Source organism: Drosophila nasuta, chromosome 2L (genome assembly GCF_023558535.2).
Source record: "Drosophila nasuta strain 15112-1781.00 chromosome 2L, ASM2355853v1, whole genome shotgun sequence".
In the NCBI taxonomy this organism is placed as follows: domain Eukaryota; kingdom Metazoa; phylum Arthropoda; class Insecta; order Diptera; family Drosophilidae; genus Drosophila; species Drosophila nasuta.
Window position 1 is genome coordinate 8,545,215 of NC_083455.1, and position 26,971 is coordinate 8,572,185.

The 26,971-nt window shown below is 38.7% G+C and overlaps 9 protein-coding genes across 9 annotated transcripts; 5 read left to right on the forward strand and 4 right to left on the reverse strand.

The window, feature by feature from the left end:
- Positions 1-1,485: 1,485 nt before the first annotated feature.
- Positions 1,486-2,986, reverse strand: LOC132793799 (mitochondrial uncoupling protein 4C-like). The gene is made up of 2 exons (XM_060803927.1): positions 2,344-2,986; positions 1,486-2,109 (listed from the first exon to the last, which is right to left on the reverse strand). The coding sequence occupies exons 1-2, from the start codon at positions 2,975-2,977 to the stop codon at positions 1,754-1,756; spliced, it is 990 nt and encodes a 329-aa protein (XP_060659910.1). The 5' UTR covers positions 2,978-2,986; the 3' UTR covers positions 1,486-1,753.
- A 97-nt stretch (positions 2,987-3,083) lies between these two features.
- On the reverse strand, positions 3,084-3,974 carry LOC132785589 (mitochondrial uncoupling protein 4C-like). The gene has a single exon (XM_060791746.1). It carries the CDS (start codon positions 3,972-3,974, stop codon positions 3,084-3,086), a length of 891 nt encoding a protein of 296 aa, XP_060647729.1.
- Positions 3,963-5,898, reverse strand: LOC132793714 (mitochondrial uncoupling protein 4C-like). Its single transcript, XM_060803807.1, has 2 exons — positions 5,129-5,898; positions 3,963-4,417 (listed from the first exon to the last, which is right to left on the reverse strand). Exons 1-2 carry the CDS (start codon positions 5,760-5,762, stop codon positions 4,062-4,064), a joined length of 990 nt encoding a protein of 329 aa, XP_060659790.1. The 5' UTR covers positions 5,763-5,898; the 3' UTR covers positions 3,963-4,061.
- A 526-nt stretch (positions 5,899-6,424) lies between these two features.
- Positions 6,425-7,676, reverse strand: LOC132798834 (mitochondrial uncoupling protein 4-like). Its single transcript, XM_060810821.1, has 2 exons — positions 6,911-7,676; positions 6,425-6,842 (listed from the first exon to the last, which is right to left on the reverse strand). Exons 1-2 carry the CDS (start codon positions 7,521-7,523, stop codon positions 6,487-6,489), a joined length of 969 nt encoding a protein of 322 aa, XP_060666804.1. The 5' UTR covers positions 7,524-7,676; the 3' UTR covers positions 6,425-6,486.
- Positions 7,677-10,061: 2,385 nt separating this feature from the next.
- On the forward strand, positions 10,062-12,241 carry LOC132798393 (atrophin-1). Its single transcript, XM_060810240.1, has one exon. The coding sequence runs from the start codon at positions 10,135-10,137 to the stop codon at positions 12,181-12,183; it is 2,049 nt and encodes a 682-aa protein (XP_060666223.1). The 5' UTR covers positions 10,062-10,134; the 3' UTR covers positions 12,184-12,241.
- A 2,982-nt stretch (positions 12,242-15,223) lies between these two features.
- LOC132788286 (uncharacterized) lies at positions 15,224-16,702 on the forward strand. The gene has a single exon (XM_060795622.1). The coding sequence runs from the start codon at positions 15,293-15,295 to the stop codon at positions 16,643-16,645; it is 1,353 nt and encodes a 450-aa protein (XP_060651605.1). The 5' UTR covers positions 15,224-15,292; the 3' UTR covers positions 16,646-16,702.
- Positions 16,703-22,359: 5,657 nt separating this feature from the next.
- Positions 22,360-22,996, forward strand: LOC132788318 (vitelline membrane protein Vm26Aa-like). The gene has a single exon (XM_060795654.1). It carries the CDS (start codon positions 22,426-22,428, stop codon positions 22,849-22,851), a length of 426 nt encoding a protein of 141 aa, XP_060651637.1. The 5' UTR covers positions 22,360-22,425; the 3' UTR covers positions 22,852-22,996.
- Positions 22,997-23,948: 952 nt separating this feature from the next.
- Positions 23,949-24,570, forward strand: LOC132788329 (vitelline membrane protein Vm26Aa-like). The gene has a single exon (XM_060795664.1). The coding sequence runs from the start codon at positions 24,035-24,037 to the stop codon at positions 24,437-24,439; it is 405 nt and encodes a 134-aa protein (XP_060651647.1). The 5' UTR covers positions 23,949-24,034; the 3' UTR covers positions 24,440-24,570.
- A 1,263-nt stretch (positions 24,571-25,833) lies between these two features.
- On the forward strand, positions 25,834-26,683 carry LOC132788297 (annexin A7). The gene has a single exon (XM_060795633.1). The coding sequence runs from the start codon at positions 25,930-25,932 to the stop codon at positions 26,509-26,511; it is 582 nt and encodes a 193-aa protein (XP_060651616.1). The 5' UTR covers positions 25,834-25,929; the 3' UTR covers positions 26,512-26,683.
- The last annotated feature ends 288 nt before the right edge of the window (positions 26,684-26,971 follow it).

A 26,971-nucleotide genomic window follows, 5' to 3' on the forward strand; every position in this document is an offset into this window, starting at 1 on the left:
GCGGCAATTACAATTATTTTCGAACGCTGTGCAACACTTGTCCGTCTCCTGCCAACCGCCAGCTGTGTGTGTTGTGTGTGAGGGCGTTTCAGGAACATTTTTTGCTGAATTATCCATCAACAATTCGGCAACAATAAATTGCCATTAAAAAAAAATCAACAACATAAACACCACACATACACGACGAATGTCGTAATGCATGCATGCGATTGAATTAAACAAAAAAAAAACAACATACGAATAAAAATCAAATCAAATATACAACAAACAAAAATTTAAACTACTTACTACAAATCATACATACAATTTAAATGGCTTTTTATGTTAGTTAAACAAAAGTCCTACATCATTTTTTTCCGACATCTTTTTCCCTTCGTCCCCCAAACATTTTACGTACAAGCGTCAAAAAGCAAAATTCATGACAAGAATGAATGCATAAATATTGAATATAATATAAAATTAAAAAGAAAACAAAAAAGAAATGAGAAACATATATAATACGATACTTTAATACTATTGAAATAAAAAACAGAGCATGGAAAAAATTCTGCTCATAAAAATAAAATATATGTAAAGTGTTTTTATTTCTCATTATTGTTTGTGCCGCAGGTTGTTCTTTTGTTCGTTCGCTTACTGCTGGAGACGGCAAATCGATAGATCAATGAACCTAGTTATCGACGTGTTGCGTCTGTTTAAAATATCTTTTGGTTTGCGCTACATTTAAGGCATTCTTTGAGTCAGCTGTTAATTAATTTAAAAGGCATTGCTCTAGGCAAAATTGTCAACGCATTTTTATCTATAAATGCATGACGCAATTGCGCAATTATTTCATAAATAATATACATATGTATGTTCAACACATGCAAAAAATCGTTTTCTGCGGTTTATTTTTTGCTCGACGTTCGTTTTTTTTTTGTTTTTGCATTTTCGCAGCTGCTTTTCTTTCAGCAATTGTCATTTTCGACATTTCTTTGGGCGAGAAGCACAACATTGACCCAAATTACACATTCTTGCGACCCAGAAATATTGAGAAAATATTTTTCCTACATTTTTGCTGAAGCTACGCGCGTATCACACACACAGATAACATATTCACCAATACTCTCACGTTATTGTGTAGATGGAATTCGACAATTTCTGTGTGAATGTTCGGCACTTTCGCTTTTTAAATGAGTTTCATTTTTCTACTTGGTGAAAATAAGCAGCATCTCAGACCCAACTCGGCTCTTTTATTTTTATTATCGGTTGCACAATTAATCACACACAATATTATTATTATTGTCGTTGTTGCTATTGCTATTGAGAAAACTTGTCTTTTTGTAACGCTTCCTCCGCCTCTCGTACGTCGCCTTTCTACGTCAATTTGTGGCGCGTGTGTTGTTCGCTGTTTTTTTCTTTCTGACTTTTAAAGCTCTAACGGCAAAATTTAAATTATTTGTCTACGGGGCAAGAGCGGCTAGAAATCAACACAAAACTCAACACACATACATTAATTCATTTAATAAAATATGCAAATTTTCAAAGGCACATGTAATTTTTTACGATTTTGATGCCACAATACAAATATATTATATATCTGCCTAGGTGACGCCACTGACTGGCCTTGCATTGTTTTCAATTTGAATTTGCATTCCAATTTACAACCAGGGCTGGGCAACTGCTTAATTACTAATCGATAAGCCGATTACACTTCTCCTCGACAAGTGTCCACATATCCATCTGCATTCACAAATAAAGACGAACAGGGTATGAATCAAAAACTATGTTGACCCTGCAGACGAAGCAACTGCTCGAAGGCGATCCAGAAGAATATGTTATAAGGACCAACGCGTAACCAACATGGCAGAAAGCCTTTATACATGGCCATAATGCCTTCCTGGGTAATAAGTTTGTAATAGCAATCGAAGGCGTTCTTATAGTGCATTCCCTGACCCCTTTCATTCACCGGCTGATTCATGATTCGTGATTTGACAACATCGGTGGGAGTGCTCAGCACACTGGCTGCCAATCCTGAGGAGACTGAGGCCAAAAACTGCACAAGCTTGCCGTCTTCTAAGCCAATCATGGAGATTATATTTCGCTTGCTGAGGTCATAAACAGCCACGTCGCCTGTCGGATATGTTAATGTGTGTAAGTGATTCAGAACTAATCGAAATCGATTGAACAATTATAGATGGCGTTCGCTAATTAATCGATTAAATTTTGATCGATAACTTTCAAGAACGTTTGGTTCATTTTTGAAAGTTAATCGATCACTGGATAATTAGGTAACCGATAAACACATTTCAATAGGTTATCGATAACCAATCGATAAATTATCGATACGTACGCTACTCCTCTTACCCGTTGTCAGCAGCATGGCACGCAGACAGCTTGGTCCCACGCCCTTCCACATGCTCTTGATGCCACCCTGCATATAGATATACTCCAACGCCTGCTTCACATTGCTAACCCGTGCCGGATATCCAAGGGCACGGCGTCGGCCCTCAACTTGCATGCGGATCTTCACGATATCTAGGGGATTGGCAATCGCCTGAGCCGTGCAACCCGCCAGGCAACTGGAGAGGAAACCCCGAAATACGGTCAACACTTCCTTGCCCTGATTGTCCACATAGATGAGCTGCCGGCGAATGAAATCATAGAATACAACGCGTGGCCCATTGAAGAATAAATTCCGTATAATCATGGCCGAAAGTCCGCCATAGACGCCACGCAATCCCTCCTCGCGCGCCATGCCCGCAAATGTGCCCCACATGCCACGTGTTTGGCTACCCTTGGCATGCGCCATTTCCGCCGTTTCGCCCTGAAGATGCAGTCGCGTCTTTGTCACGTCTAGGGGAAATGTAAAGAGCTCGGCGAACGATGCGCTTAGGAAGGTGTTGAGGTAGACCAGCGGAAGTCCGGGACTGGGCGAGTGCTTGACGCACTGCAATGATGAACGAAGCACTGGATAATCTTTGGATACATCATTATCCATTACTCTGAATTTGATAAGCGAAACGAAAGTGTTTAGATTATTTAAATATAACAAATTTTACAAATATATTTGGTTCCGAATTTAACTTAGAAACTGACAATTGACTTTAGAAACCCCTTTGACCCTCCCATTCACGTAGCTGCTCCACGCACAGCCAAAATATCACAGACCAAGAGCTCGATCTGAGGCAGGCTGGCAAGAGTCCTTTGAACAGTTTCGAAGAACCTTCTTCCTGCATAAACTTGAGCAGATACTCGACGCTTCTCTTGCCACGCTCATTCAACGGTTGTTGCAAGAGATGCAAGCGCATCACCTCGACTGGATGGCTGAGCAAACTGGCTGCCAGTCCGGCGAACAAGGCGGCGGGTAAATGAAGCGTTAGATTCTCCGGTAGCTGCAGTTGCTTCCTTAGCACTTGCTTGCTAAGATCGTAGGCCGCCACATCGCCCAAAGTCAAGAGGCAGGCTTGCGTGCAACTCAGTGGCATTGCGTGCCACAGCGATTTGCTTTGTATGGTTTTGATGGCTCTCGTCCAACTGAATGCTTCACGATGTAAGTGCTCCAAGGGATGATAAAGTGCCTGAGCAATGCAACCAGCAATACTGCCGCTCACGAGTGCACCTGGAATGCTGATCATCTCCTCGTTGATCGCATCCATGTAGAAGAATTGGCGGCGAAACACATCGTAGAGCGTGACGCGCAGCGAGTTGAATAGGAAACCACGTAACAGCACCGTGGAGATGCCAGCATAAAGAGACTTTGCTGACGGTTCAGGAGACATTTGATGCAACGACATGTCTGTAACTTTGGCCAACAGACGCAGCGGATTAACATCCATCGAATGGACAAGAGCTCCAGCAATGTTAGCACCCACCAATGTGTTGGCATAGAATTGAAAGAGATTGCCCAATGAGAGTTCTTCATGGTAGCTTCTTATCACGACAGATGTATCGTAAGGTGTGCGCATATGCCAATAATTATTACGATCTTTATCCATCATCAAAAATTTATTAATATTTATTACTACATACGAAATAAGTACACATTCAATTTGACATTACTAGCACATAACTTGATGTTTTGTCTAATAACCCTCATCGCCTCGGAAGCGTCGAATCTGCTCGAATGTCGTCCAGAACACCATCGCCCAGGGTCCGACACGTAGCCAAAAGGGCAAGAAGCCCTTGTACATCGCCACAACTCCCTCCTCCCGCACCAGCTTCGTAAAACAGTCGATCATGCCCTTGTAGTGCAGACCACGACCCTTCTCATCCGTGGGCTGATTCATAATCCTCGACTTGACCACATCTGCGGGTGTACTGAGCACAGCGCCAGTGAAACCCGCAATCATCGCTGCCATGAACTGTATGAGTCGATTGTCGGGTGAGTCAAGGAGCACCATTAGCCTGCGTTTGCTCTGATCGTAGCAGCTAACATCGCCTGGAAAGATAAGAGAATGAAATCAGTCTTTCAAACAGAATCCAAATTGCTTCCTTCTTTCGCTTGTAAATAATTAATCAAATCAATTATTTTCGAGGACTTCTACGCATCGAAGCATTTCCTCGAAATTATGTTACGATGCAAGTTATTCACTCTATTCCTAATAAAATAATTTATAAGGTTTAATGTTTGTTATTTATTTGAAAAATAAAAAGTTCTTAACAAGAAAAAACACAATTTTTAAAATACGAATTAAGTAATTTAAATTTCTGTAAAATAAACGTCAAATTTTTTAGATAAATGCTTCAACTTACAACGATTGCAACAAAAGAGAAAGGAACCATTTAATAGATTACTGCGAATATTTGATATATTATTTTTTAGTTCTATTCTATACTACTTGCGGATAAAATATTTAAGCTACATACTATGCAAAGCAAATAACATAAATTTTGCTATTATAACTTCTAACATCTACAAGTTCATAAATTTATAATAACTTCCCAGATTGTTAAGATAGTTTATATAAAATAGCTTAAATGAACAATTTTCTTAAGAAACAAATTTAGACAAACTAATAAATATTTAGGAGCGATTCCTAACCATTCCTGCATTACTTAAAAACTTACAAATGCTTTCAGCTTATTTCACATAGTCACAGATATATACGAACTTATAGATAAAGAGTTGGATATCTAAGATCATTCTTACCCATTGTGACCAGAGCTGCTCGAGTACAATTGGGCACCGTGCCCTTCCAGAGTGCGGGAACTCCCCCAGCTCGGTAGATTGAGGTGAGAGCCTGGAAAATGTTGTGTATTCTGGGCGCTTCACCCATCAGACGTCGCTTGCCCTCCATTTGCATTTGCACCTTGATCAGATCGGTGGGCGATGAGATCATATTGGCGCCAGCTCCCGCCATCATGCCACAGAGGGCGCCACGAAGAAATGGTAAACTGGCTTTGCCATCCTTATCGATGACAGTCAGTTTGTTACGAAAGGTGTCATATAGGTACATTTTGAGACCGGTGAAGATCGAATGTCGCAACACCATGGCCGAAATTCCGCCGTAGAGCTTGTGAATGCCCTCCTCCTTGATGATGCCAATCGCTGTGGCCACCATGCCACGATACTTCACTGGCGATGCCGTCTTACTAGCGAGCTCACCTTGAATATGCAGACGCGTCTTGCAGACATCAAAGGGATATCCAACAATTTCTGCTGTGCAGGCTGATACAAAAGATGTCAAATAGATTTCGGCAAATGGGACTTTCTTTTGGGACGCCAAATAAAACGGAGGTCCATATCGGTAAAGTTCATTATTCGGGCTATCTGAGTCATCCATAGTACAAAGAATTTAACGAAAAAAAAAACTAATATAATCAAAATAACGGAAAGTGTTTAACATAAAACAAGAACTACAATTTTGGAAGTATCGTAAACTACCGTTGTGTCATGCCTAATGTAATTGTAATTATATAGATTAACAATTGCGACGCCTGCTCTAATCAAAATATAATGAGCACTTCATACTAGAGTCTTCTTATATGAATTTATTCGGAAAATTTGATAAAAATAATTGTTATACATATGTACAAGTACGTGGATTAAAATAGAGAATTACTCGTATAGATAGCTTTGAATGTCGCAATGTATACATTGCAAAATTGGTGATCTCTTCAAGACACTTAACCTAATAGTCCATTAATTAGTATGTAAAATAAACACTATATGAATTTTTTTATTTAGAAATAGTTAAGTTATTTTAAAAAAATAATTCATCTTCTAGGGGTCCTAGTTTCCTTGGCTGACAATGTTGTATATTTTGGTCTTTATGGTATATTTTGAGTGCAGTACTACATCAATATACTTTTTGATATATTTTAAGTATTTTTACGCGTTATTTGGCTTTTTTTACAAATGTGAAGAGGTCGAGCAAATTCGACTGTAGCTTTTTTACTTGTTTCAAGTTGTTTTTAAGGAAAGAGCCATATTATTTCTGTTTATACTACAAATTTAAAACTTTTATTTCGATAATCACATAATATACACATAAAATTTGGACACTTTCAATAGCCCTCGTCGCCGCGGAATCTTCGGATCTGCTCAAAGGTTGTCCAGAAGACCAGCGCCCAAGGGCCAACACGTAACCAGTATGGCATAAAACCCTTATACATGGCAAAGAAACCCTCGTCACGATAGAGCTTGGTAAAGCAGTCAATTGTGCCCTTGTAGTGCAGACCACGACCCTTTTCATCCGTCGGCTGATTCATGATTCGAGACTTGACCACATCTGCGGGTGTGCTAAGAACCGCACTGGTGAAACCAGCTATCATCGCCCCCATAAATTGTATAAGTCGATTATCGGGCGAATTCAGCAGAATCATCAGTTGACGCTTACTCAGATCGTAGGCGCTAAGATCGCCTGATTTCAGAGAGCGAAAGAAACAAAGTAAAAGGGGTCAAACAACGCTGATGCATTTTTTCGCTTACCCAGTGTGACCAGAGCTGCGCGAGTGGCATTTATTACCGTGCCCTTCCACAGACCGGGAATACCTCCAACCGAATAAATAGAGCCAAATGCCTGAAAAATGTTTTTAATGCGCGCAGGTTCGCCCATAAGTTGACGCTTGCCATCCATTTGCATTTGGATCTTGATGAGATCCACGGGCGATGACAATATATTCGCAAGTGCACCAGCTGTCATGCCACAAAAGGCGCCGCGTAGAAAGCCCAATTGCGGCTTACCCTCCGCATCATTGGTGACCATCACTTCCCGTAGATTGTCGTAGAAGAACATCTTGAGGCCGGTGAATGTGGAATGCCGCAGCATCATGGCCGTAAGGCCGCCGTACAACTTGAGTACACCCTCCTCCCGGGCTATGCCCAGAGCTGTGCCAAACATCCCACGATATTTAAGAGGCGTCGCCGTTTTGCTGGCGATTTCTCCTTGGATATGCATACGAGTCTTGCACACATCGAATGGATAGGCAATGGTCTCGCCTGTAATGGCCGCTATGACTGAAGTTACGTACAGCTCTAGGAACGGAGTCTTCTTATTCGTGGATACAAAACACGGCGGAATTTCAATTCTGTTGTCTTCCATAATTGTTTTTAAGTGTAACTATTCTAATACTATAATTTCTTAGAATGGTTGTCCAAGAACGTAGTTTTAACGCATTAACTAAAATAATTTACATATATTTTCAGAATATCCCTAATTTGAATTGTATGTCAGTTATAAAGTGTTTGAATTTTATGTTCAAAAAGGTGTCAAACCTAAACAGCTTAAAATGTATATATTTATTTCTTTTAAAATATTGCATATTTATCCTATATTTTAATTTGCAATTCCTTCAAAAGTAAAACCCTGTCGAAAAAGTATACAAAGAGAAATGTGTAATTAAATTAACGCAATCCAACAGTAGTACTTTCTAAAAATAAACAGTATATGCATACATATTTTTATATTCAATAAATATATTTTATTTATTAGTAATCTCAGTGCATTGCTTTAAGGGATTCACAAAATATCGTATTCGTATAAAATACACGATATTTTTTGAAGATTATTAAAAATCAATTTAATTATAACTTTTGTGGCTGATAGAAGGGTACTTTTTGTTTGAGTTGACAATACGAATTCCATTGCAAAAATTTGGTAAAACCACTTAACTAGACCTATTTGCTTTAGACGTATATCAGCTAGTTAGCTCATATCAATAAGGTGACCTAGAAAACAAAAACTTCACCGAGAAATACCCAAGCGATAAGATAGATACCGCGAATTAAAGAGAAAAGCAAAGGAAGCACAAGAAAAAGAACTTGATGACGACGACGTGTTCATTGCACGCTAGAACGACCGCGCCCAAAAAAACAAGAACTGTACGCTCTATAAGGAAGGGAGAAGCGAGGGTTGGTGAGGGTGGAGTTATTATAAACCTGCGTATTGATGATGATAATGACGATGATAATTATGACGCATGTGTGGCAACACATGTTACACTGCTGTGCAGCTACTAATACTACTAACATAGGCTACCCTCAAACCTCGAAATGGGTGTGGCTGCTAGTCAGTCAGTCAGCCACGCAGTCAGTCACTCATTCACTCATTCAGTCTGCTAAGGGGAGACGCCAGTCGCTTTGTCTATGCCGACCAAGTCGACATCGGGTAGATGTGAATAAGTGGCGCTGTCAGTCGGCAAGAACAACACTAGTTTAGCTACTACAACGATGACGCGGCACGCGTCCCATACATATTACACCTATATATTATGCGAAACTGGCGTTTCCTTCCTTTCCACCAACTTGCCACCTTGTCACTTTTCCGCCCCTCGCTTTCTCGCTTCCTCCCCAAAACTGTTAAGCTCGAGAGCATTTAGCACTTTTGTTAAATGAAAACGACGTTTAGTGGTCGTGTTGTCAGACAGATAGGGAGCCAGGTAATTTCAAATTCCCGACACACGCAGCATTTATATTTAGATAGCTGGCAGGGGAAATACTACCTAATCACCTTGGCTACTGCTGTGACAGGTCAGTTTATGACGAATTTTTTAGCGAAATCTAATACTCGTTGACCAACTGACCGACTAGTTTCCAATATGCTCTATGCTGCTGCTCTACACAGTTCTTATAAACATACATATATCATGTGGTATCGTATTATATCGAACATCTTTCGCTGACGGGCCAAATTCGGCGGCAATTTGAGAGTTTGTTGAACTGCAAAATGCGACAAAAGTTGCCACGATCAGCTTGAAAAAGCAAAAAATCCCTCGAAGGGGAAGACAGAATACTTATTACAAATATTTAATGCTCTACAAAGGCTTATAAAACTCAAAACTTAAACTGACGTTATAATTGAGCTCTTAGATAAAGTAATTTTATTTTGGAGCAAAAATCTTTAAGTTTATATCAAATAAAATGGGCTATGCTTAAGAATACTTTCACTAAGAAAACATTTAGCACGTTGTTTAGGTATAACATAATAATTTGTTAAGGGTTTTGTGACAGTTTAGATAGTGCTATAATTTAGATAGTGGCATAAGTTTAAACCTATCATTATTACTATTTCATATTTTCTATGCATATAAAATATACTCCACGCTTTGGTAAAATCTTATGCACATTAAAGTATGAACTATTTCATATTCACTCACTGATATGGTGCAATTTTAGAAATGGATGATCTACTATAATAAGTAAAATATTTGGTACATAAAGATCTGCATAGATAATGCAGATAGGAAATTAGTCGTATACTTAATATTTTGGCTTGCTTGGGTATTCGGGCTAAATATAACAAATAACCATTAAACACTTTGGTGAATTAGCTTATTTTACCTTTAAGTCAAGAGACTTTTTGTGATAAAGGGCACTCGTTAGCATATTGAACCCTCTGGGACAGGTTCGCGCAGCACGGATCGTTGCAAAGGTGTTTATTCAGTGCTACGATTTTCGCGTGAAAGAAACTCCAATTACCAGTGCAGAGCTGAAGGAAAAACCGGACCAGAAGAGCCAACACATTGACAGGGATTGCGTAGCATTCTGCAGAATTGTTTTTTTGGTGGGTGAGTCGTGGGAGTCAAATGTTTCCACACCTAGAAGAACTGATCATAATGATGATGATGACAAAAAAAAAAAAAACAAACTGAACACTTACAGAGTATAAAAGCAAGGGCGCCAACAGTAACGGAAGTCAGTTAATAACGGAAGCAATGTTCAATAATCCACAACATTTTAAGCTACTATTGCTTCTGCTGTGTCCACTGGCTTTTGGCCAGGGGCAGCACTTGGAGCCACTGCATCGCAATAAACGCACATTGACGACCATCTGTGTGGAGATTCAACCAAGTGGGCCACAGAACGAACCGTACTTTATGTGCAAGGGCGCGGATTTCGCTAATGATCCGGTTCCAGCTGCTGTTCCTGCTGCAGCTGCTCCGCCAGTTCCTCAGCCAGCACCTCAAGCTTATCAACAGTCAGTTCCACAGTCAGCTTCGCAGACGTATCAACAGCCAGCTCCTCATCAGTCTCCTGCGTCAGCTGCCCAGCTATCGGATCAACCCATTTACAACTATGGACAACCATTGACGCCATTTCCTTCATTTCCCAGCTTTGGCGCTGGGTTTTTTCAGCACCCCCAAAGTTACGAATCAGCGCCAGCAACGCCTCCATCACCGCCTCCATCGCCGCCAGCGCCGCCAGCTGAATCCCCTGGAGCTGTCGCCTATGGAGCTGGACCAGCAGCTGCTGTTGCCTTTCCGCCTGCGCCTGCTGCGCCATCATATGGCCTACCAGCAGTTCCTTACCCAGCTGCAGGCGGCCCAGCAGCAGCTGCACGAGGAGCTGCTCCAGTCGCAGGCCCAGCGGCCACGCCCACTGCATATGCTGCTCCAGGGGCTAAGAAATCGCCGCCAGCTGCTCAGCACAAGTCGAGTGCATCGATAGGCGACAGTCGACATCGCGTCGAGTTGGATGACAGTGTGCTGGGCATGCCCAATGTGGGCTTCAAGCAAGAGGAGCTCCACTCGCAGTATAGACAACCAGTTGGAACCTTGGAGCCACCCATGGCATTCATGCCACTTGGACAGCCGGCAGCTGTGCCGCATCCTCACTACGATGATCCCATAATGCGTACGTTTTATGCCAGCTTGGGGCATGAGGAACCGCAGCTAGGACAGGCGGCGATTCCCAATGAACCGCTTGTTGCACAAGTGGCACCTGCGAATGCTCCCTATCAAGAGGCACCCAAGTATCCCACTTCAAGTGTTGCTCCCGCCGATGGGAATGCATGCAACTCTTGCAATCGTCCCTGCTCCACACCAGCTGCTGACAACTGTCCCAGCTATCAGCATGTGATCATTGCCATGCCCTGCTATGGACAACAGCAGCCCACGCATTATCTGGCTGTGCCTGGTCAACCTCAAGCCTCAGCTGCTCCATCCTTGGCACGTGAGCCAATTGTGGGCAGCTCTTTTGGAAGCGCCTGGCCACAGCTGACACCTCCATTTGGCGCTGCCTTCCACAACATAGGACCGCAGATGGGACCTGCTTTTAATATGCCGTCTCCCCAAGTAGGAGCTGCCTTTGGCATGCCAAATCCTCAGCTGTCAGCTCATGGCTTTGCTATGCAAGCACCCCAAGGCGGATCCCATGGCTTTGCCATGCCAGCACCTCAAGTTGGAGCCGCCTTTGGCATGCCTTCGCCCCAAGTTGGAGCTCCTTTTGGCATGGCACCTGTGCTGAATCCCTTTGGACCCTTTGGCAGTCTAAACCCCTTTAATCCCTTCAATAGAATTTTAGGAGCTGCAGCACCAACGACGCCCCAACCGCGTCTGCATCTCTTTGGGGCGCCAGAAGAAGGCACCACAGTCGCAACCTCAACCACAACAGGTCCACAACCTTCCCAATCGACAGCAAAGTATTCCAGCAACCCAACTGCGTCACCCACCAAGATGAGCACTGAGTCAGCTGATGTCAGTGTTGGTGCCTCACGAGAAGCTGAGCATGAACAAAAGGAAGCCGATGAAGATGACGATGAGACAACCGATGATGCAGCGCAGCATGCCACTGAGTCGCCCTCTGCCGATGACACCACTCACGATGATGCCGACGACGCTGAGCAGAACAAATCTGTTGAAGCGAAACCGCCAACGGTTAATGAGCTTGTCACAAAGGGAGAGGACAAACTGAAGGTTGACAAACGGAAGCGACACAACTCCCGCTCCCGTTCATATACAAGGAAGTTGCCCAAGCTCACTTAAAATCTATTTCTACTAAATGCAGAATATGTACTATATAATAAAGTATAAAAAATATATATATATATATATATAAAAATTGATATAAACACAGGCGTTTAATCTAATTCAATATTTCTTGTATTATATGCATGCATAATTAATTTAAAATTTGCTTTCTTAGTCTTTACAAAAAATTATATAAAACTAATTACTTAAAGGCCCTTTGCTATCCTAGCCTGCATCTAATCTTGGCCATGAATGTTCGCATAAAGTTAGCAATTTTATTGTTTGCTTTTGTTTATAGTTCAAGAGACCTTGAAAAGGTTCAGCAGGTGTATGCACTTTAATTAGCCATTGGTCACGAAAACCTTCTTATTGTCAGCACTCTTGTGTATTAAAAGTTATTATCTGAATATGGTTTTATTTAGTTTTATTTCTCCTATATCGTTTACGAGAGATTGTACTTCAAAATATCTGATGAAATAGTTTTTACTAACATACTACACAACGCTTGTGAAGAGCGTAAAAGATAATAATGACATTTACAAAACTATAAATATCATCTAAGCAATGCCTTTTTAAATGCAAATTAAAAATAAGTATGCAATAATTATGTAAAACATTATAATAATTGTAACATTATTTTAATTTAATTTTTTAAAAAGCAAAGCAGGGACCTTAATGGATTGGTATTAATGAAAAATTATAAAGTGATAAACGATTTTTTAATAAAAACTAATAGTTATTAAATTCTATTTTAATAATGGAAATCAAAAATAAATATTATATGTAATTTTTATTATCAAAGTATAAATAAAAGTTGATTTGAATGTTATAAGTCAAAAATAAAAATATACCAAATCGGAATTGATAGAGTGGATTATAGTATTTGAGGTTTTTATAACTAACAATAGCAGTATTTAAAAACCTTCAATTTCAGTTTAAATTGAAAATAAGAGCAAATTGGAAGTGGTTCGTGACTAAAGTGTATTATTAGACTTATTCCAGAAATAGCTTAATTCATTAAAACGTTCTTTGCAGCATATTAAGCAAATTGATCAACACTTTCTATGTAGAACCTTGACTTCAAGTGCTCACCGTCTGCGACTTGGGCTTCAAAGTGATTCCAGCTTGAATGCTTAAACGCAGCCCAGACAATTTCCGATGATTAAGGCAATGGCCAGTAAAGGAAGTGTTTTATATAAGTAGCTATAGATACTCTTACCCATAGGTAGACATATACGTGTGCTTATATATTTATTTATTATGCAGTTTTTTCTCTTGTTGTTGTTGTTTTTGTACATTTTCTTTGATGTACTTCCGTTTAGGTTTGCGCATTTCATTTTCCATTGGCGCACACGTCTTTATAGCAGCTCCACGCTCCGTGCTCCACGCTCCATGGATCAAACAGGAACCCACTTATGAGTGAGCTCTGTTTGCTGTTCAGCTCTTTGCTGCAATCTGCTGATTAACCATGTTGAGCACGTAACACAATTTAAATAAACAAAAAAATAAACTAAAAAACAAAAACTGAAAGCAAAAACAAAACGAAAAAAAGCACAAAATAAAAACAAAATTCAAGATAAATAAAGCATAAAGCAATTTAGGCATAGAGTCAATGTACCTTGCCAATTGTCCGTCTCCGGCTCCGTCTCCGAGTCGGACTTTGAGGTTGAGTAAGCGCTGCTGAGAATTGGGCACAGCTGTTGCGATTGGGTTTCTGTTAACCGGGTTAGAGAGTATTCGATTGCGAAATGCAAGACCAATGGACAGCTTCCTCATTTTGTGCTAGTTCTGCCGCAAAAATTGAGATACTCTATTTGCAAGTAGTGAAAGAAGTATTTGCAAAAGAGGCCATCTAAATTTCATTATACAATCCATAAATAGCATAACATACTTAAACTAGACCACATTTTAATTTGACATAACTGAATGTTTAATTCCCTCTTTACATTAAAATAACTATATTACCTTTTAACTGAAGTGCAATCTATTTTGATCTTAAACTAACAATATAACAATAATATATAATAATAAATCTTTATAGATACACTTATATGGTCCGCATTGTAGAGTATAACTATGATAATAATAAATATATAAGATAAGATTTAAACAAAGCTATCTCTAGAAATTATATTTAATGTTTGACTAAATGCATATAAATTATCACTGAAGTGATTCACAGCTTATTTTGGACGAGTTTTCAAGTTATATAGAAAGTAAAATAAAATGCATTTATTTAAACGAATATTTATACTTATATATTTTTTTTGTAGTATAATTTTAAAGTTTACTTAATATAAGTACTATATGGGTAATTCTCTGGTAAATGTCGCGTGCGAACAGCTTTTCAGTGACAAAAAAAAACATAAACTAAAACAATTTTAAAATTAAGTGAAGATTTTTCTTAAAGCTTTGGATTAGCACTATTTTTAGAGCTGAGATTGATTTTAGTAAGTTATTCTGTTTTACGATAAAACATATAAATTCGTTCATTTTTTGGTCTTGCGTACGAATTTGTTAATTTTTGCAATTATCAGAACAGAAAACAAAACAGAAAAAAAATTCCAAAACCATTCTTAACTCTAATTAAAGTACTACTCTAGAGCTATAAACATAACCTTAACTTATTTTTAAAATTGTTTCAAAATATGTTTTTTTTTGTAACTGAAAAGCTGGTCGCACGCGACATCCCTCAGAGAATTACCCATATGTTTTATATAAAATCCATTAGAACTACTTTACTGACTAATTTTGGAATATGAATTTAAAAAAGAATAAATTAATTATTTTTAAAATGTTAAAAATTGAAAGCAATAATACTTATTCATTTATTTTATCTAAGCTAGCTCAAATTTATCCAAGAGTCTCACATATGTAAATAGTTTTAACTACAAAAAGTGATATCAATAAGTTAACAGAACATCAAGCTGACCAACTCTGTGTGTTAACGAATGTGCTCCATTGTGTAGTGTATCAAAGTGCAAGGCTGGCACTTTCTTAGGCGGCTTTGGCCACAATTAAAGCTAAAGCCATAGGTGATCGTTCAATGCAATTGGAGCTAATCGAATAGTCGCAATTGCGAATTCGCTGCGCGAGGTTAAAGTTACAAACGACACTGGCGAAAATGTTGAACTCCTGCAGCTGGCTGGCGGCATTGCTGCTCTGTGGCTGCATCATTGGTCTGAGCGCATCCTCGGATGCACTGCAGCAAGATGGCAGTGCGTTGACTATGAGCAACAGCATTGCGGCACCTGGTCAACCGTTGTATTATCTGATGGCCGATGCTGGACCAACAGTGGGACCCAACGATGAATTGAAGCGCACAAATCGTTCGTTGATGAAGTGGTGGGAGGATTTGTTTGGACCCAACAATTGCTGTAACAACAACAACAATTTGTTGCCCATCAACAACAATTTGCTGCCCATTAATAACAATAATGTGTTGCCAGCAATTGTGCCCAATAATTGCAATGGACTTCAGTTGCAGAATCTGGATCCCTTCAAGCAGATGAAGCTGTTCAAGAAGCTGCCCGACCTGTGGGGCAACAACTGTGGCGTGCAGTGTGGCCAGTGTGGCAACGCCTATGTGCCACCAGCTGATGCTGGCTATGTTGCACCACAGCCCCAGCAACCACAACAGCCTGCACCTGTGGCTCCTGTTGACTACAATGCTGCGCCAGTGGCGCCTGCTGTGGTACCTAATCCTGCCTACGATGGTCCTGGCGATGGCGATGCTGGCTATGTTGCACCGCCAGTTGCGCCTGTTGCAGATAACTATGTTGCACCACCAACTGTAGACAACTACGTTCCTCCACCAAGTGTCGACAACTACGCTGCGCCACCTGCTGCAAACTATGAGGCTCCAGTTCCTACCCCAGACAGCTATGAGCCTGCTCCTGCTCCAGCACCGCAAAGCTACAGCAAAGTGGAGGAGAAGGGCAACTATGGTGGTGCACAGCCACCACAAATTGTCTATCAGCCCATCATCTATCTGAGTGCATCGCCAGCTGCCAAGGCAGACGCAGAAGTGTTGAAGTATAAGCCACAGGAGCAAAGCTACGAAGCCCAAACGGAGCCACCTCAGGCACAACCTATCTATGAGCCACCTCAGGCACAGCCCATCTATGAGCCACCTCCAGCACCGCCTGCTCCAGTTGAACCTCCAGCCTATGTTGCACCAGCGCCAGCTGCCCCGCCCTGCAATGCTCCCGCCTGTGGTTATTTGCCACTTGTGGGCGTGCCCTTCTACAGCTACCCCGCTCCACCACCAGCCCCTGTTTATGCTCCACCACCGCCTGCGCCCAGCTACGCTCCACCTCCACCGCCAGTTGTGGCACCGCCTGCACCCGCCTATTCTGCACCCTCTTGCCAGACGCCCATTCGATTGTCGCTTCACGATCAGCCGTATCGCGTCGCACCCGAACTGTTCCAGGAATACAACTATCGCTTGGCCCTGGCCGATCGCAATAGTTTATAGCCTGCCCATTGACAATAAATTTCCGCTTACTAATTGTAAATAAAAAGTATCTCAAGCTCTGTGTTTTTTGTTGACTTTTGATGAGGAAAAAATTCAAGAAATTCTGAATATATCTGAAGAGTCTCATTTTAGAAGATATTAATAGGAATCGAAAGACGTAAGGATTGGTTCCTTAAAGCTCTTTTCAACGAAGATGATTTGATACATCGATACTTTAGTTATAAGTTTATGGAAAGTATTTTTCATTTTTTTTGGTTATTTTTATTTTATTTACTGTTAGTCCCAATCGAAACAGACTGAGCTCAAGATTATCTTTAAGATGACTTTGATTGAACTGGAACCGATATAAGAACTAGTTCTAGTTATATATTATAGTCTTCTCTTTGATTTATCTCAATATGGCAAGATTGATGCATCGCTTTTTTCCAGATATCCACTGTTGTGTGCAAGAAATCAATATATTGAAAAACCATAACTCACATTTGTAGGTGTAGCCCTTCTACACTCCTACTTATTTTTCCACTTAGGAAAAATACAAATATTATTTGTATAATTCTTTTTTATTTGTAGTCAATATTTATTATGAGCAATAAGTGTTGCTACACTTTTCTGCTTTGACAGAATTAAGTGCTTACAAACTGAAATCTAATTATTTATGTTACACATTATTTTTAAATAATAATTTTGATTATATCATAAGTAACATATATATTTGAGTATTAAACGGTTGCTTCTTTCTGTCAACCTTTATTATTTATTATTATTATGGTTTCATACATACTCTATTAACTATTGATAATATTGCCATATATACATATTTGTATTTTTGGTCATGTCATTTACATATACCCAGTGATAAAGTTTCAATGAAAATATATTATGCATAACTACATATAATTTGGCTGAATTAGGCTAAGTTCATTTATTATAACCCTATAATTTTGTAAATTTTTAATGGGAAACTCGAAAACAGGAGATCATTAAGAAATTTAAAATTATTAATTACAAAGTTTTAAAGTTTTTCGTATGGAAAATTTATTTTAGCTTTTTTTTCACTAGATTAGATTAAAATACATAAATAAAGTTGATGCGCAGAATTTTAATGTTTTTCTTTCATTAAAATTTGTTTGAACATGAAACAATTTCAAGAAATAAATGTTTAAAATACTGAAGATTGCCCCCAAAAACTATTCCTAGCATCTAACAAGCTATGGATAAAATCACGAAGCCTTTCAGTAAATTACATGAAGTCTACAGAAACTAAATGATTCATAAGATCCATTCGTAAAAAAAATCTTAAATATTCCATTCATTCTTATGGCATGTGAAGTAAATAACTTTATTGCTTCAAAGCTTGCTTTAGCATTATTCTGAAAATATTCTAAAAAATCACCAAAATCTAAACTCAAGTGGGAATGAATTTATTTGACTGCTTCTTTTTAAGTGATCTTCAAGGCAAGTAATTAATTAATTTGACATACTATGCACTTGATTGATTTAAGCATAGAATCCAAATTTGTGAGCTAGTATCTAAAGACGTTTATGTACATTGTACAAGCCCGATCAATTGTACAGTTGTGCACTGTGATTTCCGTTCCTAAAAACAGAAGCCAGAGCAGAAAGAGGCAGCTTATCAACATGGTTCAATACATGTTTGTCTGGGCTGTCAAGGTCCCAGTTACTCATATACTTACTTCCATACTTAGTAGTAATCGCTTTGCTTCACATTTATCGCTTGTGTATGTGTGTGTGTGCTTGTGTGTGTATGGGTCTTCTCCTCTTCTTCTGCTTGCGCCTCTTCCTGTTATTATTGCGCTGCTCTTTGCATATGAATGCATATGAGTGAGTGAGTGCATGAGTGAATAACTGAGTGAGTGACGATGACGTCGACAAGAATTTGAGCTGTAATCGCGTCAGTCAGTCAGTTGGTCGCTGGCTGGTCTCTGTTTTCATTTTCAAATTCAAATTCCATAACAAATTGCACAAGACAAACAGAGAGAGAGTTCCTTTTTGCCTATGCGGGTCTGTGAAATGCGATAACAGCACAAATATAACACTCCGGACAGTTCGGATACACCCCGGGGCTGAGCTGAAACAATGTCCATGACCATGACCGTGACCAAGTGAAAGTGGCCTGCAGTGTTTGCCTGCCCGGCTGCCTGGCTGGCAACCAGAGCCGAAGGCCTGCACTCAGCTGGTCATCGTCTCATTGTCTCACTTTGCATGTGGCACGCACCCATTCTTGACTCTCGATCTTGCAACAGTCTTGAGTCTGGGTCTGGGTCTCGGTCTGTGTCTTGGATGGGGCGTTGATCGTTTGTTGATTGCAGCTCGTCTGTGCGGAGCGTGACGTAGTTTACATAATCTAATCGCCTGTTGACTGAGCAGAAAATATGGTTAATAAATTAGCGGTTATTCTCTTTTAGTGTGTGTGTGTCTGTGTATGGAATGATCTTCGTTTTTGAATTGTTGCGTAATGAGCTTGGGAAAAGCAAATGATCATCATCTTCAAAACGAGGCAAAGATAAGAAGATGTAGCAACAATGAAATGAAGATTTGCTCATTAAAATGGGTCTTCAAAGTTGCTGACACTGCGATGTGAGGATCATTGATCAATAATCTGAAGAGTTCTATAAACAGTTGATAGAGTCGCAAAATGGTTTAAGTCTGTTTATGAATCTGTCAGCATAATGCTCTAATTGTTATTGAGCATTGCGAATCAATCTGTCAAAACTTGTCAACAAAAAAATATCTAAAAGCAGACTGCCCTTTTACAATCAAATCAGTTCGATGATGATAAGGCAATCAGTTAATTAATTGTTTATGGCAATTGATTGCATCATTAGGTAGAGTTGAACATTCATTCATGTAATCATATTTCACTCCATTTCGAGTTGACTTCGATTACATTTTTCTGATACATTATTTAAATAAATTTCCTTCGGAATTTTTCCACTTATTTTAGGTTTTTTCTGTTATGGATACATCAGAAATCAATATAATTCAGCCAGAAATCAATATATTTTTAGAAACCACAGAAGCCACAATATATTTTGGAATTACAGTCATAAAAGTGAACTGTAAAGTAATAAGACTACATAAATAAAACTGCAGTTACAATGGAAAAATACTCATAGAAATTATAGAATTGACTTGTAGCTTTATGGCTGAACATTAATGGGCATCAACTATTAAATGGCAATTACTAATTGGTTTAGTCTAGAGATTTTATTAAATTTAATTGGGACTGCGTTCAGTTGATTCGATTACTTATTATTGATCTCACATAGTGCTATTGTAAAATTGTCAAGCTATATAGAAATGCAGCTCTAACGAGAGACAGCTACTTCTCAGAGATACTTAAGATCACAGATCGCGCATGATCGCCTTTTTAAAAGACAAGCTACAAAAAAAAGAAGATAAATACAAAAAATTACCCCACACAGATTTTCTCAGAAGTTGCGACTCTTGAGCGTAATTGAGTGAGTGAAGCAGAAGAACGATTCGAACAAAATTTAACAGCACATAAAGAACGATTCTGGCACAACATCTGTCAGGGGCCTGAACAAGAGCGCCCGATCGATGATGCCGCGCTGTTCTTGCTGCTGCTGCTGCGGCTGTTGGGCACTTGCAGCAGCAATCCAACCGCAGCGGGGGTCTCGAAAATAGCGCCAATGTCGTCGCCAATGCTGACGCCAAATGAAACGATCCTCCTACCCTTAGATAGGGTATTCAAAATATTTAAAACGACTTGCTCTAACGATCTATTTTGGAGATTTTTAAATGCATCATAACAAAATTCATCTTTGGAAACATTTTATAGTAATTACAAAACAATTTAAATATATGTATATTTAAGTGAATTTTATTCAAATATTTAAATGTGCTTAAAAAGATAATAAATGCAAATACTTAAAAACATAATCATAATCTTTTTAAAGCATAGATTATTTTTATAATAAGGTTATTATTTATGACATCAAGTAAATTTATACAAAGAATCAATTTAAAGAAAAATATATATATTTTTAATTTATTATATATTTAAGGGCATTTAAATATTGGTCTTTTTTTTTCGTCTCTTTTGTATTTGTGTTTGCGAGGCGTTAAATTATAAGGGAACGGAACCCATTGCTAGGTCCGGGTGCCTGTAGCATGTTCTTTAGCTGTAGGATATCTTTATATAAATATTTGTGGAGTGAATGTGCTCTGTGGGTGTGTGTATGTGTGTGTGCTGTGGCTGGGGTTGGGGCGTGTTATGACTCGTAGTGGTTGTGGCTGGGTGGGGGGGGGATTTTGTGGTTCAACTGTGTATGTATTTTTGAGAAATGTTGTGGAAATTTTCATTTGTTGTTACACTTTCGAAATTTATATTTAATTTTATGTTTCTTTCGCTCTTTGGATCCGAGTAATAAATTCTGAATAAAATTCAGCAAATTTAAAATGTAGGTTGTTGGCACTTGCGATGCATTTTTGGACTCGTGAACGGAAAATTTATGCCGAATACGTAGGAGATGCGCATAGAATGTGGAAAATTCTTTAAAAAAAAACAATTCATAACAATGAAGATAGATTCATGTACACCATAAATCTTTAAACAAGTCTGAGACATGCGCTTAAAGAAAAATATATATATGATCAAATTGAATTTTTAATTTTTTTAATTTTTAAAATTGGATCAAGACAAATAATTAAGACATTATTAATATTGTAACAACCAAAGATGAAAAGTAGTTTTAATGTATTACTTACGTATTTTTTTAATATGCTAGCTCCTACAAAATTGATTTATACTGTTATATTTTGATTACGAATTAAGAATAGATCAATGATCATTTAAATGTATTTCATTTTTGTTTTATAATGAATTCTTCGATGAATTTCATTGTTGTTTTATAATACTTTCTTTAAAAATTATTATATTCGGCAAGTGAAAAGGAATCGATGGCATAATACAAAATGAAGAATTTAAATCCATCGAAAACAGGTCGAGTGTGATCGACTGTGAGATACCCGCTACCCCTTTTTGAATAAAAGCAAAACATTCTCAAAATATACCAAAATAATATACCACAGAAATATTAGACAGACAGACGGATATGGCTAGATCTTCGGCTGTTGACGCTGATCAAGAATATATATACTTTATAGGGTAGGAGATGCCTCCTTATGCCTGTTACTTACATTTCCTGCCGGCACAAAGTTATTATACCCTTCTACTCTATGGGTAGCGGGTATAACAAAATTAAAATATATACATATGTATGTTTGCTCACACAAAAAGCCATATTATCCAAATTTAAATTAAAAATTGAAAGAATAAAATATCTAAGAGAAATTAGGGCATTTATCAACAAAATTTCGAAATACTTATCAATTTACCTTTTCAGCAAAACTCTGATCTAATTTATCCAAAAGTCGAGCAGTCTACAAAGAATAAGGCAAAGATTGTGCAACCATCAGAAGAGTCCCAATTAAACCACCCACCTCGTTCAGCAATTGTGTGCACTACTTTTTATGAATTCTGCCAACCTAAACGAATGATTACTTTAGTTAGTGTAGCGAATAAAATAATAAAATTCTGCATTCAAACTGACCCCAACAAAATTCCGAGTCAGCATTTCTCCAAATAACGAAAAACTCAAAGTCAATAAGTACTTGTCTAGTCACTTGTGCTAACTAGGCAGAAGTTAAGCTATATAAACTAGACTTCAGATTGGCAATGGCATCAGTCAGCAGCTTCAGCTTCAGCTACAACCCAACCAACCAACATCCTCACAATGAAATTCTTCGTGTGCTTCGCTCTCATCGCCATCGTCGCCTCCGCTGTGGCCACTCCCACTGGCAGCAGCTCCGCCTCCCTCACCAGCAGCAACGCCGGAGGCGCAGTTGCCCAGCTCAACCAGGAGGCTGAAGCCGAGGGTTATGGTGATCTGACCCGTCTGCGTAAGTCTGCCTATGGCGGCAGCTCCGGCGGCTATGGTGCCTCCAGTGTGCCCGCTCCTCCCTGCCCCAAGAACTACCTGTTCAGCTGCCAGCCCAACTTGGCTCCAGTGCCCTGCAGCGCCCCAGCTCCTAGCTACGGATCCGCAGGTGCCTACTCCTCGCCAGTGGCTTCCTACGCTGCTCCCAACTACGGTGTGCCCCAGCAGCAATATTATGGTGGCGCTGCTTACGCTCCCCAGACTTATGGCTACCAATACTAGAAGATCAGCGATCGACAATTGAGACTAGACTTTGACATGGCTTCTAAAGCTGCCAAGAAACAAATAATCTTTGCCTCGCTTAAAGAAAATCTATAAAAAAAAAATATATGTAATGCAAATAAAATGACTACAATATCTAAAGCAACATTTATTGAATTATATTTTATTTCTTAGATGATTGGTTGAATATTATAAAGGAATTGGGGTTGCTTCTTAGATGAAATATATCATAATAATGGAAAAAAACTATTTGGAATTAATTGTTCTGAAAAAGATAAGTGATGTTTTGACACTTCCCGAAATATTACAATCAAACTACATAATTTGGATAAATTCATAAAATTAATTTTGAATTCTTTCAGTTAATTACATCTATTTAGTAAATATTTAAGAATGTATAATGGGAAATTCAAGTTGATATTCATATCAAAACTGTCCATAAAATAACTATTTTGAAGTCAAGCAACATTTTTGGCAATAGTTAATAGGCTCCAAACTACTTTTATTAGAAATAACTGTTTACTTTGTTAATGAATATATATATCATGTAAGGGAAATATATAATAAATCTTAAATTAATATAAGAATTAGGACAATATTAAAGTGACTGAAAATCGTTTTTATTTCAAATCAAATATTAAATTCTTCTTGTAAAAATAAGTAAATATAAGTTAAAGCGGCGTAAACAATCATTGACGAAATTTAACTTTGTATATCTTCATGGTAGTAAAAGATTGATCTCAGAATTAAATATCAGAAGATTAGTTGCTTGACTATACAAATTTATAATTAACATATAAAATATTATTATGATAGATAAACCCAACCCAGCTTAGGTGACACGATTCTCCAATAGTCTAAAGAACATATATTTATTAAAAAGAATTCGCTTTGAAGTTGACCTATTTAAAATCTGCATTCTATATTTTTATTTGCATTTATGCTTAATAATTTGTACTGCAGAGAATATGTCAAGTAAAGGTAACAATCAATAGCTGATGAAGCGAAAGTGAAAGCATAAGAATAGTTCAAGCCACTTGTCTCCAAGCTTTATGCTAACTTTGCAAAGTTTAGGGTATATAAAGTGGCACTGGAACATAGACTGACATCAGTCACCTTTAGCAGCCATAACAGCTACAGTTCCAGCTCCAATCCAAGCTTCAACTCAACCAACAGCTTCAAGATGAAATTCTTCGTGTGCTTCGCTGTCCTCGCCTTCGCTGCCGCCGCCGTGGCCAACCCCACCAGCGGTACTTCCGTCTCTGTCGCCAACCAGGAGTCTGAGGCTGAGGGTGTTACCGGTCAGGGTTATGGTGATCTGACCCGTCTGCGCAAGTCTGCCTATGGCGCCAGCTCCGGCGGCTATGGCGCCTCCAGTGTGCCCGCTCCTCCCTGCCCCAAGAACTACCTGTTCAGCTGCCAGCCCAACTTGGCTCCAGTGCCATGCAGCGCCCCAGCTCCTAGCTACGGATCCGCCGGTGCCTACTCCTCGCCAGTGGCTTCCTACGCTGTTCCTAACTACGGTGTGCCCCAGCAGCAGTACTATGGTGGCGCCTATGCTCCCCAGGCCTTTGGCTACCAATACTAGAAGATCAGCGATCGACCCTGAAGACACAAATTTGACACGGCTTCCAAAGCTGCTGAGAACCAAAATCTTTGCCTCGCTTAAGAAAATGTAAAAAAAAATAAAATAAATGGACCAATTTTCCGACAATGCAATTCCAAGAACTGTTTTACAATCGGCTGCCCAGCTGCATTTCTTATTTATTTATATGGTATAAACAGCAGGTTTTTATTGATCAATTTCCTAAAACGAAAAGAAATCAAATATTCAAGTGGAAATCAATCTTTTGTTTGATTTACCCCTCCAATGTTGCAGTCGATGCTTTCTAGCTAATAACTATACAAATATAAAATCTTTTGTTCACTCACAATTTATTTTTATTATTTTTCAGATTTATATAAACAGAAAACAATTACTAATAATTTATTGCGGATAAAGAGATGATTAACGAAGTCTAATAATAAATATTACATATGCGTTTACTCGTATGTATAAAAATATATACATATTATATTATTAAAATAATTCAAAAAAACAAAATCTGGTTTAAGAAACAAAGAACAGAATCGATAAGAAGAATCTAATACAATTTAAAAATATGTGTACCATCTGCTATTGATATAATGGGATAGAAATAGAATAAGAAAAATAAATATCAATTGGGGTGGAATCACAGATAGATAGAGCAATTCGAAATAGAAATAATATCATATAAATGAGAATAAATGGATAACTTTGTAAAAATTAAAATAAAAAACTTAAAAAAATTTAAAAATGGATAAACTTAAAAAGCTATACATATGTGTATTAAACATTGGCACCACCTACAAAAATGAAAGACAACTCAGCATATTACAACTGCAAGTAAAGCAGTTATATACACACGATTTCCTTTCTCTCTCTTCCTATACCAGAACAACATAGCAACTAAATTGCTTATTAATCGAATGGGGTCTTTGAACTTGATGGTTTGTTTTGGAATTTACGATGAACAAATAACGTCTGTTGAAAATTGCAACATATCCGTTAATGTTGGCCTAAATCAAGAAGCAACAAGTTGTCAGCGCAGCAAAAGAAAATTGCGAAATATTCAACAAGAGTTTGCCGGTAATATGATACTAAAACTTGTAAACATATGGTCGAAAGAGTTGAAAAGCCTATAAGATACATATGTTTGCTGGCAGGTTCTTTATGTCAACAGTCATGACTGGGCTACACAAAGGTTAGGATGCATTAGGATTTAACTTCAACTCTCAACCCTACAACCGTCTTATTATCAGTGGCAATTACCCTTGGCCAATGCATTTCGACCAACTAACCCAATTGACCATGTTACCTTGGAACATTTTTGCTTTGACTCTTTTGTTTCTTTCCGCTTGCCAATGCACTTTCCAGCAAATGGAATCTAAGCCATATCGCTATCGTTAATAAAAACCAACTGCGGCCAACGCATTGGCGGCTAGTCTCAGTTTACAGCTTCATTGAACTTCAGTTCTAAAGTTATCCACACCAAGATGTCTCGACTCTGGACGCTTCTCTCATTACTTCTGTTGTGGTTCCGGTTTCAAGACTGTCGGGCGCATTGCGAACATCGTTTTGCGCGCAGTCCTTCGGGTCAACTATTTCACATCATTCCTGTGCGCCTCTTTACGCCTGAGATGCTGCAGGATAGTGTTCAGCTGGTGCGACAGCCAAGACAACAACAAATTGTCCAGGAGGTGATTGTGGAGAATAATTTTGGTGGTCCTGGCGGTGGATTTGGAGCTCCGCCATTCGGCAGACCGCCTTTTGGTGGACCGCCATTCGGTGGACCCCCAGGATTTGGAGGACCTGTTCGTGGGTTTGGAGGCGGCTTTGGCAGCGGTTTTGGAGGTGGTTTCGGAGGTGGATTTAATGCTGGCGTCAGTGGCGGCTTTGGTGGTTTTGCACGCAGCTATGACCAAGAGGAACCACCACAACAACAACAGCCACAGCCGGCAAAGCAACCAATCGGGTGCAATGCGCCTAGTATTCCAGTGCCTCCTTGTGCCCAAAGCTACTTGATTTCATGTGAAGCGGTGCTGAAGCCTGCACCCTGTGCGAGTAGTAGCTATTGAGATACCAAAGAACTGATATTGATTTCGTTAAATAAAACAGACTCTTAAAAGTTACATAGAAGTATTTTATAAATATTTTAATATTTAAAAGGTTCTAAGCAGTTCTTGAAATTTAATAAATTAGCTATTTTATATCACGTAACAAAAATTGAGAGGAGAATCCCAAGTTTAAACATATCTATTTAGTACCATAAATTGATAATGTGAGATTTCTCCGAGACAATTTAATTAACGTAAATTTACCATTTATCATAGTTTATGGATTCATAAGATTGCAAAACTCTTATGAAATAAATTTTGTATATGATATACATATTTTCGAGATACTATTTATTTATTTATTTACGTGTTTAATTATTATACAAAAATATATTATATTATAAAATATATTATATTATAACTAAAAAAGAGAGTGCTAGCTACTAAGCTACTAGCATCGTCTCCCTGAGACACTATTTCA